We start from the raw sequence: 15,146 nt of genomic DNA, 5'->3' as shown, positions 1-15,146 counted from the left end.
CATTTGACCTTGAGACTATCTAGATTAGAAGGCCCATCACCCCTTTTTGGAGAATTAACTAGTACATACATGTTGTAAATGATCTATGTTCCACATTATACATCAGAAAGAAGACCTGATTCATGACCTCTGGCATGGTGGTCCTCAGAGCATGTCTACATGCAGCAATTCAGATGTTTTCCGCCGGATTAACTCAATGTTGGGCAACTCCCTGGACCTCACCGGGGTGTGCACTACACCTGTGACGAGGGAGAGGGGAGACTATCATCACCTATCAGGTAACTTCAAAGCACATGATCTGAGAAGGTACAGCATGGTCAATGGTTTTTAATGTGCCGTGTCTACGGTATTTAGGGTGACTCATAATGTTTCCCGAATGTTATGTTATGTCAGGTAATAATCATGTTTTATTTGCTATGCAATCAACTTCGTATTTTTTTTTGCCATAGTCGGTGCCCCTGGAGCAATTAGGGGTTAAGTGCCTTGCTCAAGGGCACATGCAGCCCCCTCCTGAGGCGGGGATCGAACCAACGACCTTCCGATTGCTAGCCAGCCTTTCAAACCACTAGGCTACCACTAAACTGTGTTCCTTATCTGATATTGCCACCTGTTGCTGATTTTTCCTTTGTTTGCATCAATATGGCAGTGTCAGCACTTTTCTCTCTGTTAACGGGCTTGGGAATGCATTGATGCTGATTCACACTGGTCTGGTAACCTAGCCAAAGGGACAGAACTTTACTCTCAACTTCCTTTTAAAGTGGATAGACTTCTTGGCGGTTGACTAACTTTTCTCAGAAGTATTCTTGGAATGTTCTAAATGTGTCAGATATTAGATGTCCTGACTACTAACTTGATCTGTGTTGTGGATAGGTAGTTGTGTCCAGTCCAGGCCTGCCACATAGCGGAGGGGCTTTGCCTTCACAACAGGGCTCAATATTTAGTTGTATTTAATCCTTATTTTACCAGGCAAGTTGACTGTGAACCTATTATTATTCGCAGCAACAACCTTGGGAATAGTTGCAGAGGAGAGGCCATGTGAGACAATTAAAAGCGGGGGATGGCTATGTGACCATGATGGTACGAGGCCAGATTGGGCATTTAGCGAGGGCTCTTAGGACATTTACATGCCTACTCTAGTGATGAGAGGAATGGGATCTTTAATGACTTGAGTCAGGACCTCGGTTTTAACACCTCACTCGAAGGACGTTTAGAACATTGACTTAATTTGATCGCTAACAATATACCCCCCCCCCCCCACACACACACACACACACACACACGTCCTCTACCCAATCCACCTCACTTTTGCTGAGTCAGGCTGTGTGGGATGTTACTGGTGTGGGGGCTGGATCTGGAACCTGTCCAGCTCCCAGGCAGATGACAAACTCCGATCAGTGTTGTGTCGTCCCCTGTGATTAGCCGCACACACACACACACACCGTCATGCAACACACTCAGCCAGGCAAGTGGGAAGCAGACAGACAGCAGATCCACTCATCTCGTACCAGACCAGTGCGCAGCTGTGCTCGGATACTCGCGAGAGCCTTGCCAGCCAGGACACACACACACACACACACACACACACACACTCTCTCTCTGTCTGCTGAGCGATACAGCAGAGCACACGCTTCCTTAGCCGCCCCACCACCACCGTCACTGCTTGTCTGGATCGGTATGCTGAGCGAGAAGCGGCGTTATTGAAACCCTTCACACACTCGGGCGGCGGGGGTTGTCTGATGTGTGCTTCAGGGACCGGCGGGGGCAGCGGACCCCAGGTCCTGTGTTTGGCGGGGCTGTGATGTGGACGCAGGGGCACGGCAGCCTTAGCGGACACCGGGGGGGTAGGTCGGTACGGCTGAGGGGACGGGAGTTTGGTGCCAGACTGTAGGCTGGGAAAATGTTGCTTTCTCACTAGTGGTGACTTTTGTTTTCTCCCTCTTTCATTCTGTCATTCATTTTGTCTTATTTCTCCCCGTACACTGTCTGTCTGTCTCTCTCTCTCTCCCTCCCCTCCCGTCCTCCCTTCCTTAGGCTGGCCAGACGTGGACTGTGCTTTGATGGGCAGTCGGGTCCCTTTCGCCCATTCCGGGAACCAACTGGAGTCTCCTCTCGGTAGCGGCCTGCCTGACATCACCCAGCTCGGCCTGGGGCTGCAGTCGCTCAGCCTGGCCGGCTGGGAGCAGCCTTGGAACCACGGCCAGGACGCTACCCTGGAGCCAGCTCGCCTACCCACCAGCTCCACTTCCCGTGAGTACCGTACCACACACACAAGCGCACAGCCTTCCAAATGTAGATGAGGAACTTTCGGGGGCTGAGTTTGTCTCATTGCTTGGTTGTATGTTGAGGAAGGGAAGCACTTGAGGAGGCGAAGGGGGGGAGGAGTATGAAACTCAAGAAGACCCACCCCCCCTGGGGGAATATTAAGCTTGGCTCTGATGAACTCAATTAATTTATACGTGTCTCACGTTTACTTGAGTTCTGCTTATGCACTCATGGTTTGATTGTGCTGTAGTGCTTTGTCGGCATTAGGCGGGCCACTGGTGCAAATACTAGCAGTGTCTTGATCTAAGGATGATTCACCTAAGGATGATTCAGACCTTTTTCACTACACTGGGAAATGATGGAACCTTCCAGAAGGTGTCAGCCCAGCCTCATGTCTGGAATCCTCAGCTGTGACTAATCAGTTCTACTGGAGTGGCATACACACGTGGCATACACACGCATCCTCCAAAGGCATAGCAGAAATATGTAGCAAAATGGCCACAGGCCTTGATTAACATGATAGCCATTTTAAGCCCCTTACCTTAACCCTAATCAATTCCATACATTAACCATCATTTTGAAACTGTTAGAATTAGCAACTTCCAGTTTAGTGAAAATGGCTGACAGCCTAAATAGCCAATAGACAATTTTAGCCAACCAGAGCACAGAATCTTGTGAATTGTGTTGTAGCCTTAATTCTTGGCCTATGTCTTACCTAGATGTGTTTGTCCTCTGCATTTCAAGTCCTAGGCATGCTGGGTAGCCCCCGGGGCCCCCTACTGGGTAAACCCCCTGGTTTTCCGCCCCAAGAGCCCCTGGGGAAGACGGACCTCCTTGCCAAGTTCCCCGCACTGAGCCGGGCCAACCCCTACCTGGAGACCCGCTCCATCCTGGACTCACGCTCCAGCAGCCCAGCCGACTCTGAGACCAGCGGCTTCAGCTCCGGATCGGATCACCTGGGTGACCTGCTGGTGAGTTCTTCAACCTTAAGCCTACCTGGGACTTAAAAGGACTTTCAGAATTTGTCACCTAGTTGGTTCAGGATTTTCCTTCCCTTGAAAGTAGTCTATGGGCCAACCAGCCGGCGTCTAATGATCGCAAGGTTGGCAGCTCACTAGCCATGTGTCAAGTGTCCTTGAGCGAGGCACTGAATCCCTAATTGCTCCAGGGTCTCCTATGGCCCTGACCCCTGGCCTTAGAGCATAACATACATTTTGTCGTACTCTGTGCAATGACAAAGGTGGAATCATTAGTATTAAATACCCACTATTAACTAAACCTAACTTGAGCTACCGCTAACAGAAAAACAGGACGTATTATATTTATTATTATTATTATTTCCCTAATAATAATTTCCCTAATAATAATTTCCCTCCCCTTCCCATGTGTCCCCAGCACTACCTTCATTAGGCCCCTATACTTTCTTTTATTTATTTTGTGTCTTTTTATTATTACTACTCGATCTTTTCAGTTTGTAAAGCGTCTTTGAGTGTTTAGAAAAGCGCTATATAAGTCTAATGTACTATTATTATTCTAACATGCATTTCCACCCTCTGCAGTCTTCTCTGCGGATCTCCCCTCTGCCTTTCTTGATGCCGGGCGTACAGAGAGAGACTCCCCACAGACTCGGCACGGCCATGAGCTCCCGACATCTGGAACAAGACTCGGCCACCTCCTCCCCTCTGACCCCGGAGCCTCACCCACCGGGCCGGGGCACGGACCCCCTGGTCAAGCGCTGGCCCCAGGTCAGGGTCTGGCCCAACTGGGACCTGCAGGAGGCGGCGGAGCGGCCCTTCAGCATCGAGAGAGAGGCGCGACTGCACAGACAGGCCGCAGGTACCACAGCAAACTGCATATGGTCCTCTGTGGCTCAGATGGTAGAGCATGGCACTCACAACGCTTATTGTGGGTTCGATTCGCACTGGGACCATGTATACTGAAATGTATGCACTCACGGCATAGTAAGTCGCTTTGGATAAAAGCGTCAGCTAAATGGTATATGTTAATATTAGTGATGCACTGATGCCACATTTTTTCAGACCAAGTACAAGTACTTCCATTTGGATACTTGCCGATACCGAGTAACGATACTTAATAATACTATTACAGTTCTAACAATGACTTTGAAACAAACAAAAACAAAGATGTTCCTCACTTTCTGACTAACAACTTAAATATATGACAGGGTCTGGTGTTTGTCCCCAACAGATTATGAAAGTGCAGATTGTAAACTTTTAAAATTGTGTGAAATCTTAAAATAGTTGATGAAGATACAGTGTTTCCTCCAGGAATTTTTACATTAGTGGCGGAGAGCCCTATCCGCGTGCACGCGCGCTCAAAACAACGACCTAATTTCAACCAAAACTAGAGGTAGGATGGCAAAAAAAAACTTGTGATACCGGTTTCCATCCATCAGCTCTGAAGGTTTACGTTACTCACGGATCCAATGTCCTTCCATACGAGCAGTCTTGGCTCCGTCTCAAACACAACAGGAAAAGTATGTCCAACTTGGCGAAAGTTTCCCAGTGTTTCCAACTTGCGCAAGTTCTTCAATTTGCGACAGTTTTTCAGCAGGGATGGTTGAGTCTGCACGGTTCTCATGCCGGTTCACATTTAGACCAATCAGGAGTAGCCCTTGTGTCACGTCGTCAACTGAATGTTTAATGTCATTAATCTGATTTTGGATCAGCGGTTAGAGAGAGATGGGCGTGGATTTAGGTGCACTTATAGTCAACATCCATTATAACGCTGATCTAGGATCATATATATTTTAATCAGCAAAAATGTTCAGAGGTGGATTTATTTATTTATTTATTTATATTATTTTTTTTTTTTGTGGACTGAATCAATTTGTGGCGGAGGAAATTCATTCGTGGCGGCCCGCCACCAATAAATGCATATAGAGGAAACACTGAGATATGCTTATTTGGATGTTGGTACATTTACTAAACCAAATACTGGAGAAAATTGCTCTTAATCAAAACAGTCGCGTTTGCTACCATCACGCTGGTAGCTAGCGGCTAGCAAAACACATCGCTATGTAACATCTAACTGCATGTTTAGCACATCACAACATGCTGATAGAACATGAACATGTGAAAAACACATAACTACACATAACTAGATCACACAGTCCTTGCTTTTGAACAGTCCTAAAACGTAAGTTTGTTTATATGCCATGTGTCACTAAAACTCACCCGAGTACAAAGCAGGAAGACAGACGATACAGTGAATCGGCAAAAACAAGCTGAATTCTGACACATAAGTACTTAGTGATCCTAAAACTGTTTGTGATATTGAGTGGGCTCTTCAACACTTTTGTTATATGAAACAAACCAAGAGGTTACGTTGCCATGAAGTGGTATCGGGAGCGGATGTATCGGAGTAGTTTTACGAGTAAGAGTACTGGTATCAGTGCATCCCTAATCAACATATACTGTATATATATATATATATATATGTATGTATTTTACGTACATGTGGGAATACGGTTTATGTCAGCATTTCCGGGTACATGGTAGCATAAAACGTCGACTTGGTACATGCTGGCATGTCTAACCCTAGCACCTAACCCTAACCTTAGTTTTCCCACATGTACCGTAACATATATACACACGGCAAACCATCTGGGTGCTCTTCAGGCCTTGCGAGTGGCACACTTGTTGGTTTTCCATTTGCTGGATGCATGTATCGCACTGATCTGATTAATCCATTCATTACTGCAAAATAATTCCCACACGCCATTATCTCATTGTATCTCTGCATAAATTCATACAAGGTTTTGAAAAGTCTTGAAAGCGAAACGTCGACCTAATACATTTGTGCAGTTGTACATTTTTGCAGTGATGAGGGGAAACTCCTTTCATATTCTGAAGGGACTCTGGGCCTTAACTCACTGCCAAAGGATTCTGGGACATTCACCACCTAGAGTGCCAAGTGTTTTATGTGGTATTTACCTAGTGACATAAACCTTCCGGTGAAGCATATGCTTAATGGACTGACCATTACCCCATTGGACCAATCATGATGTTGTGAAGGTTGGGCTCCGAATGAACATGGGAAAAATGATTATCTTCATATTTAAAGTAGGTCAGATTTCCTGCCAAACCTTAACTGCTGAAATTATGAAACTGAGGAAAAATATAGACGGGCAGGTCAGGATTGATATGAATAAGGGTTGTAACCCCGTAGTTAGACAATATGTGACCACATCTCCTATAATCGGCAAACTGTTTATTCGGTTGGATTTTTTTTTTTAAAGTACAGCTTTCTCCATTATTCAGTTGAAAAGGTCCTGCAGTTACTGTACTTTTGCTTTGAATGGCAGTATAGCCTCATATCGTCTTGTTCACATACCCCGGCAAAACACTGTAGTGATGGCAGAAAGCAGGGAAGTGACAGATTCTGTTTCAGCCCTCTCTCTCTCTCTTCCCTGCAGCGGTGAACAACGCCACCGTCACATGGAGTGGCCAGCTGCCTCCCAGGAACTACAAGAACCCCCTGTACTCATGTAAGGTGTTCCTGGGAGGCGTACCATGGGACGTGACTGAAGGTAAGAAGAGCATTAGAATACCATTCTTGGGGACATTTGGTCGGGGTAGAGACACAAACACAGCCCTGGAGGATGAGGGGACAGGGGAGGGAGAGAGACGGGGACATTTAGGTCCTGTTCTCACATGAAAATCCGAATCGTGACCAGGAGCAAGTGGATGAGATTGCAACATTGTGTCACGATGTAGTCGAATTGCACAGAACTCGCAAACGTCGAAAGGCTTGAAAAAAGCCTTCAAAGTTGTTCAGAGCAAAAAATCAGATTTCCTTTTTTTGTCATCAGACGCAACTTGAAGTTTTGAAGTATCCACTTGTTATTTTTTCGAGCAGTTTTCATTTAATTAAATACGTGTAATAAGTCATCAAAATAAGCTTGTTTTACATGTAATTGGAGAGATTAGTTTTAGTAGCTTGGGGGCGGGAACGTGAGCGCAGCAAAGAACAATGTGTGATTTCATTCATTTTTCATTCGGTGAAAAATGACTTTGCCAACTTGATGATCATTCCACCACATCACGACACAAATGATTTCTCTGATTTGTGTTCTCACACCCCTTTATGTAAACGAAGTAACATACGCAATCGGAGCAACAGACGTGGTAGTTGATTGGTCAGAAAAATTGAAAATTCCCTGTTCGTCACGCTCTTATCCAGATCAACACGCATGCTCTGTTGTTTTCCTATGGACGGCCTCGATGCGTCGTTTCTAACCGGGGCGAAACCACCCTTTTCAAGCGGAGCATCCGTCGGCTGTTTGCTCCGGGAGCGACTTCGAATGCGCGTTCTCACAGCTCCAAACGACGCAGAGCAAAGCAAATTTTATCCTAAACTCCCAACTTCCAAGTGAAGCAAATGTTCTAGTGAGAACACACCCCAAGAAATACTCAATTCCAATTCCATTTGGACACAGAGGGCTGGAATTCAATTTCTGTTTCCAACTGAGTGTACATGTATGTTCTTTGGGGGCCAACCAAGTAAACCAAGTCCTGGTTCATTGGAACGGTCAGTTAAAGTTCAGATTTTCTGACATTAACTTTATTTTAAGTGTCTGTACTACTTCTACAACATTCTATTTACATAGAGGTATGTTTAAAAATCATACTTATCTCTAGTCTTATGCTAGTCCCCATTAAACATAATTCAAATGATGCATTGGAAGGAACCATTATAAAAAATAAAGTTTATTAAAACCCTCTGGAGTCTAAATAACATTTTCTGGACAGCAGGGGGAATTTAGTTAGAAAAATGGCATGACGTAAGTCATTTGAATGGCCAATCCGCATTTACCACGGCTGATTGGCCCTTGGAAGACTTGTAGCTGTTTCTGTCCTGTCACTGACTCCCCCTCCTCCCCTCCACAGCCAGCCTGATCAGCGCGTTCAGCATGTACGGCCCCCTGAACGTGGAGTGGCCTGGTAAGGATGGCAAGCACTCACGCTGCCCTCCAAAAGGTAATATGCCCAAAGGTAACGCCCAGGCGGTAGGAGTCTCTTAATTACTCATCCTTCTCCTAGAGCACTCTGGGAAGGTGGACCCGGGTGTGGGTACCACCAGCAGACGCATGCCTTCACTCCTGGTTTTTCTTCTTTTTTAGGGTTAGGGTTAATGTTGCCACATTCCGGAAGCACACAACGCCTTTTGTCTGGCGCAGGGTTCGACAGTAACGCTTGCCCGGAGCAAGTAAAAAAATCGCCGGGTTTGTTTGCTTGAGCCCGACGACGCTGCTGGATCCTGGATATGTTTACCGGTGTGCAGGAAGAACAGACGGCCGTAAAGCGCATGCGCCTGTCGATCACCCATCGCATCGCGTACGCTTTAATAATATCTTCACTCCACGATCATCTAGTCTGGTCTGGCGCCTGCGCCGTCTGTTCTTCCTGCACACAGGTAAACAGATCCAGGATCCAGCAGCGTCGTCGGGCTCAAACCCAGCGCAAACAAACCCGGCGAATTTTTTACTTGCTCCGGGCAAGAGTTACCGTCGAACCCTGCTGGTGGATTGATTTTTCCCTTCGGTGGATTAAAAGTGTAACTGACTGGTTTGATATTGATGCAGCATTAGTTTCTAACCCCAGACTGTTGGAATCTGTGAGGCTCAGTTCCACTTCTTGGGACGACAGCAATCAATGCTCCATAAAATCATGCTCTGGGACTGGCGACCCTGGAGCTCCGGCTCTCTCTCACATCAACCCCCCCTTCTATTGATCGGTATTACGGAGTGTCATTAATTTAATTTGGTCCATAAACATCACACCCACATTTAACTTCTCAATCTGCCGGGGACTACAGCTGGACATGAGCCATGTAGGCTGAAGCTGCTCCTTTCACTGCACACTTAATTAATGGGGACTGTCCACGGAATTATAAACTGAAGTAATTGCTATTGAACACAGGGACTTGGTCAGACTCATTGAACACAGAGACTGGGTCAGACTCATTGAACACAGGGACTTGGTCAGACTCATTGAACACAGGGACTTGGTCAGACTCATTGAACACAGGGACTCAGACTGGGTCAGACTCATTGAACACAGAGACTTGGTCAGACTCATTGAACACAGGGACTTGGTCAGACTCATTGAACACAGGGACTTGGTCAGACTCATTGAACACACAGACTTGGTCAGACTCATTGAACACACAGACTGGGTCAGACTCATTGAACACAGAGACTGGGTCAGACTCATTGAACACAGGGACTTGGTCAGACTCATTGAACACAGAGACTTGGTCAGACTCATTGAACACAGAGACTGGGTCAGACTCATTGAACACAGAGACTGGGTCAGACTCATTGAACACAGGGACTTGGTCAGACTCATTGAACACAGGGACTTGGTCAGACTCATTGAACACAGGGACTTGGTCAGACTCATTGAACACAGAGACTTGGTCAGACTCATTGAACACAGAGACTGGGTCAGACTCATTGAACACAGAGACTTGGTCAGACTCATTGAACACAGGGACTGGGCCAGACTCATTGAACACAGAGACTTGGTCAGACTCATTGAACACAGAGACTGGGTCAGACTCATTGAACACACAGACTGGGTCAGACTCATTGAACACACAGACTTGGTCAGACTCATTGAACACAGGGACTTGGTCAGACTCATTGAACACAGAGACTTGGTCAGACTCATTGAACACACAGACTGGGTCAGACTCATTGAACACACAGACTTGGTCAGACTCATTGAACACAGGGACTTGGTCAGACTCATTGAACACACAGACTGGGTCAGACTCATTGAACACACAGACTGGGTCAGACTCATTGAACACACAGACTTGGTCAGACTCATTGAACACAGGGACTTGGTCAGACTCATTGAACACAGAGACTTGGTCAGACTCATTGAACACAGAGACTTGGTCAGACTCATTGAACACACAGACTGGGTCAGACTCATTGAACACAGGGACTTGGTCAGACTCATTGAACACACAGACTGGGTCAGACTCATTGAACACAGGGACTGGGTCAGACTCATTGAACACAGAGACTGGGTCAGACTCATTGAACACAGGGACTTGGTCAGACTCATTGAACACACAGACTGGGTCAGACTCATTGAACACAGGGACTGGGTCAGACTCATTGAACACAGAGACTGGGTCAGACTCATTGAACACAGGGACTCAGACTGGGTCAGACTCATTGAACACAGGGACTTGGTCAGACTCATTGATGGAGAACGTGGAGCCGCATGGGGCCAATGCTGCATTGACGACAGATCAGTACAACTAAATAGGGTGTGTGTGTGTACACTTCACCTTTTTAATAGTTCCACCAATGGACCTATCGCTAAGCCACGCCTTTGAAAACTCGGTCAAACAAACAACGCTTCACTCACAGTGACTGACTGACCGACCGTGACATTCAATGATTTACAATGGCGGGAGTTGGCAAATTTCTGATTTACCACAGCAAGTAATAGACATGTTTTTTAAAGATTACAAGAATATTTAGTCTAGAAGCTTTTCACCATCAGATATTAGCGAGTTTTCTGCCTGTAGTGACTTTTGCCGTGATATGATTGGACAATTTCTATTTCGGGGCGTGGCTTAGCGATGGGTCCATTCTAATTGGATATGTTTGCACTCATTTTAATGATCACTTGTTACTAGCCTGTGTGTGTGCTCTTCTTCCAGTGTCTATTATAGTTGGTTTAAAAAAGGGTTGCTTGGTCATTGAAAATAACTGCTAGCCAACACATTTACATTTACTGCTTCAGTACTTCGCTGATGTGTATCTAGTACTACTGTGTGTGTGTGTGTGTGTGTGTGTGTGTGTGTGTGTGTGTGTGTGTGTGTCCTCCTGTCCTCTTCTAGTGTCTCCATCATTGTGTGTGTGTGTGTGTGTCCTCCTGTCTGAAGCCCAATTATGTGTGTGGTAACATTTGAAATGGGACACAATCAATACATTGAAGTAAATGAGTAAACTCATGGCCACCTGCTTCACACATACATAAAGCATTGAATTCAACAACAAGTGACTGACCGAGGTAAATATGAGAGGAAATTATATATATTTTTTAAAATACCATTTGTGCATTGCAAGAGCTCTAAGAAATGCATCATTATTTTAGAGTGTTGGTAAAAAGAGAGTTGCTTGGTCATTGAAAATAACTGCAAGCCAACACAGTATTTTACAGCTTTCTCTACTTCGCTGACGGGTGTGTCTCTCTCTAGCACTGCAGACTGTGTGCGTGTGTGTGTGTGTGTCTCTAGCACTGCTGTGTGTGTGTGTGTGTGTGTGTGTGTGTGTGTGTGTGTGTGTGTGTGTGTGTGTGATGTGTACTAACGCTGGGCTCCCTACAGGCTACGTGTACCTGGTGTTTGAGAACGAGCGGTCGGTGCAGCAGCTGCTGCAGGCGTGCTCCCAGGACCTGCTGCGCCTGGAGGACTACAGGGAGTACTACTACAAGATGTCCAGCCGCAGGATGCGCTGCAAGGACGTGGGTGCCTCTTCTGTTACTGTTTTAAACCTGTTTTAGAATACAAATATACCGTTTATTGAGCCTCAAGTTACGACAAAAACATGGAACCCATTTACGACTTGCCTTAACGTGTCCTGTATGAATTAAATGTCCATTTAAAGACCAGTGTAAATGATTGTGATCAGATAATAACCCACTCCAAACCACCCGTGGAAATGGATAATGGACCTATCGCTAAGCCACGCCCCTTTGAAAACGCTTCACTGACAGTGACTGACTGACCAACTGTGACAATGACATTCAATGACTTCCAATGTGGGAGTTGGCAAATTTCTGATTTACCACAGCAAGTAATAGACATGTTTTTCACCATCAGATATTAGCGAGTTGTTTGTCCGTGTTTTCTGCCTGTCGTGACTTTTGCTGTGATATGATTGGACAATTTATATTTCGGGGCGTGGCTTAGCGATAGGTCCATTGATGCATTGTACATCCCGGACAAGTGTGAATGTAGCAGGGATGTATAGAATGTGCACCACATGCTGCCCAACTGTATGCCAATGAGGCACGGAAATAAGACAGTTGAACAAGATTACAATGTGGACAAAGAAAAAGGGATGAGTACCTTCTGTTTCCATAATCCAGCTGTTCACCTGAACATTAACCCCATCCCTCCCATGCCCTCTCTGTGTGTCTCCAGGTGCAGGTGATTCCCTGGGTGGTGGGGGACAGTAACTTTGTGCGCTGCCCGTCCCAGCAGCTGGTCCCCAGCAAGACGGTGTTTGTGGGCGCACTGCATGGCATGCTGAACGCAGAGGCCGTGGCCGTCATCATGAACGACCTGTTCGGAGGGGTGATGTACGCCGGCATCGACACAGACAGGCACAAGTACCCCATCGGTAGGTATATCTACTGCCCCCCAGCACTGCGTCTCCTGAAGACACCCGCTTTTCCACTTTACTGTGTCCCCTAAAACTTCTATTGCCCCCCTTGTACTGTTTCTCTGTTTCTCCAGTGTCTATATAAAAAAAGTCTAGGTTTAGAAGAAGGTGATGGAAGGAAAAACCTTCTTCCATCACAGAGACTGCCAATGGCCCCGGGCCTGAGCTAGATTACTCTTCCTGCTACGACTGGTGGATTGATGATTCACTTGCTTAGTAAAATGTATTGATTGTAAGTCGCTTTGGAATAAGGCGTCTGCTAAATGCCAAAAATGGAAACTTGTAGCCCTTCATGAGGATGTCCTCTTGGCCTAACGGCAGATGCTTGGGTCTTCTACATGGGAGACCCAGGGTTGAATCCCCTTCACCCTTAACCTAGAACGTCCTCTCTGGCTCTGATCTCTCATACTACTCTCAGTTCTCGTTGATCACATCCCACCACCGTTCAGTGCTGTGCACACTGTTAGGGCTTTCACACCGGCAAAGAACCGTGCCGGTTCGCGTTCGCGTTTGGGAACCTCCGAACGTTGGCGCTGTCTGGCGAACGAGCCCGCGTTCATATCGCCAGACAGCGCCAACGTTCGGAGGTTCCCGAACGCGAACCGGCACGGTTCTTTGCCGGTGTGAAAGCCCTATGTCTGGTCTCGTTGCTGTAGTTTAGATTTTCAAAGCTATGCCGCTGACTCTTGCCTTGAGGCGCGAGCTGCTACATGTATGAATGTGATGAAGAGGATGTTGAAGTGTTTGTCTTCTTGCCAGGGTCGGGACGAGTGACCTTCAACAACCAGAGGAGCTACCTGACAGCTGTGAGCGCAGCGTTCATAGAAATCAAGACCCCAAAGTTCATCAAGAAGGTATGAACCCATCTGGGCATCATTACCACGGTTCTAATATCAGAACCCATAAACTTCTAAACATTTATTTCAAATGCATCTGCAGGTATTTGAAAAAACAGGCCTGTAACAATGCATTGGTTTGTACATGTAAAACTTTAATGCAACATTGAAACAGGGCATATTATTCTCCCCATGAAGGATTAAGTTTACATCCAACATTGTAAGCTAAGTTTATTTGTATAACGCAACTTCATACAACGCAATTCAAAGTGCTTTACATATAGCATTAAAAAATACAGAAAAAGGAGGATAGTAAGAAAATTAAAATGACAAGAATAGAAAATAAATAGATCAACATTTAACAATATAATAATAATGAATTAAAATATATAGATAAGTGTTGTTACTGCAACTGTGTTCAACCGCTGCCCTTCCCCATATGGTGCGTGAGATTGCAGGTGTGCAATCTGTGTTTAGCCGCTATCTTGCGCGATACGGCGAGATTGCAATGTAAAATGACACATTTGATACTGTATCTGTATATTCTGTATATTGTACTTTGAACTTGTTGACCTTTTTGAATCCTTGTTGACCAAAATACAAAAATGGAACTGTCAGGGCCCAGTTTCCTGAAAGTATACCATAGTAACAAGTTAGAGGTTTACACGATTACTCCTACCCCTTTGTTGCCTCAGGTTCAGATTGACCCCTACCTGGAGGACTCCATGTGCCAGTCATGTACCCGCCAACCAGGGCCCTTCTTCTGCAGAGACCCGGTGAGAACACCCTTTACTGTTAGTGACTGGCCCGGTGAGAACACCTTTACTGTTAGTGACTGGCCCGGTGAGAACACCTTTACTGTTAGTGACTGGCCCGGTGAGAACACCTTTACTGTTAGTGACTGGCCCGGTGAGAACACCTTTACTGTTACTGACTGACCCGGTGAGAACACCTTTACTGTTACTGACTGGCAGGTTAAAGAATTACCATAACTGGCAAACTATCTTCTTATCTCTACTGCAAGACAGAAGCCAACCGACTGTTCTTCCAACTTCCGTTCCTAATCCCAGATTAATTTCCAGGTGTACGGGTCTGAACTGATGTTGGCAAAAAAGCTTTTAATTTCCTGGGGGAGAGAGAGAGAGGGAGAGAGGGAGAGAGTGCTATTATGTCAGCCAAAGATCGGAGCTAGATACAGACCCAAAAAAGATTTAATGGGTCGAGGAGTTCAAGCTATGAGTTCATGAGCTCCAGGAAAAGGGGGTAGCAGTGTTATCTGTCGGTGACGCAGTTGATCTAAAGCAGTGTTCCTTCTGTCGGCTCTGCGGCCGCTCCCTCAGGCCTGCTTCAAGTACTACTGCCGTGCCTGCTGGCACTGGCAGCACACGATGGACGTCCTCCGCAGCCACAGACCCCTCATGAGGAACCAGAGGAGCCAGGAGTCCTCCAGATAGGCTGCCATGACAACGTGGCTCAGCTTGCCCACAGGCCTCCAGGGTACCAACAAGGAGCCAGATGCCATGGCTGTCACGCCACCTACCAGACCGGGGTGGTCCCCTCTGAGCCAGACCGAGGGCTAAACCACTAGAACATTCCCTACTGCACCGGGT

The 15,146-nt window shown here is 46.3% G+C and overlaps 1 protein-coding gene across 1 annotated transcript; it reads left to right on the top strand.

Moving 5' to 3' along the window:
• Positions 1-151: 151 nt before the first annotated feature.
• LOC308169829 (cytoplasmic polyadenylation element-binding protein 1-like) lies at positions 152-14,990 on the top strand (the record flags this gene model as incomplete). Its single annotated transcript, XM_080544572.1, has 12 exons — positions 152-306; positions 1,750-1,841; positions 2,032-2,247; positions 3,007-3,233; positions 3,822-4,098; positions 6,701-6,814; positions 8,175-8,279; positions 11,641-11,777; positions 12,460-12,658; positions 13,460-13,554; positions 14,232-14,312; positions 14,877-14,990. The coding sequence occupies 12 exons, from the start codon at positions 152-154 to the stop codon at positions 14,988-14,990; spliced, it is 1,812 nt and encodes a 603-aa protein (XP_080400698.1).
• Between the last annotated feature and the right edge of the window lie 156 nt (positions 14,991-15,146).

The sequence above is a fragment of the Nansenia antarctica genome, assembly GCF_963989245.1.
Source record: "Nansenia antarctica genome assembly, chromosome: 14".
In the NCBI taxonomy this organism is placed as follows: domain Eukaryota; kingdom Metazoa; phylum Chordata; class Actinopteri; order Argentiniformes; family Microstomatidae; genus Nansenia; species Nansenia antarctica.
This window is presented reverse-complemented; position numbering and strand designations above follow the sequence as displayed.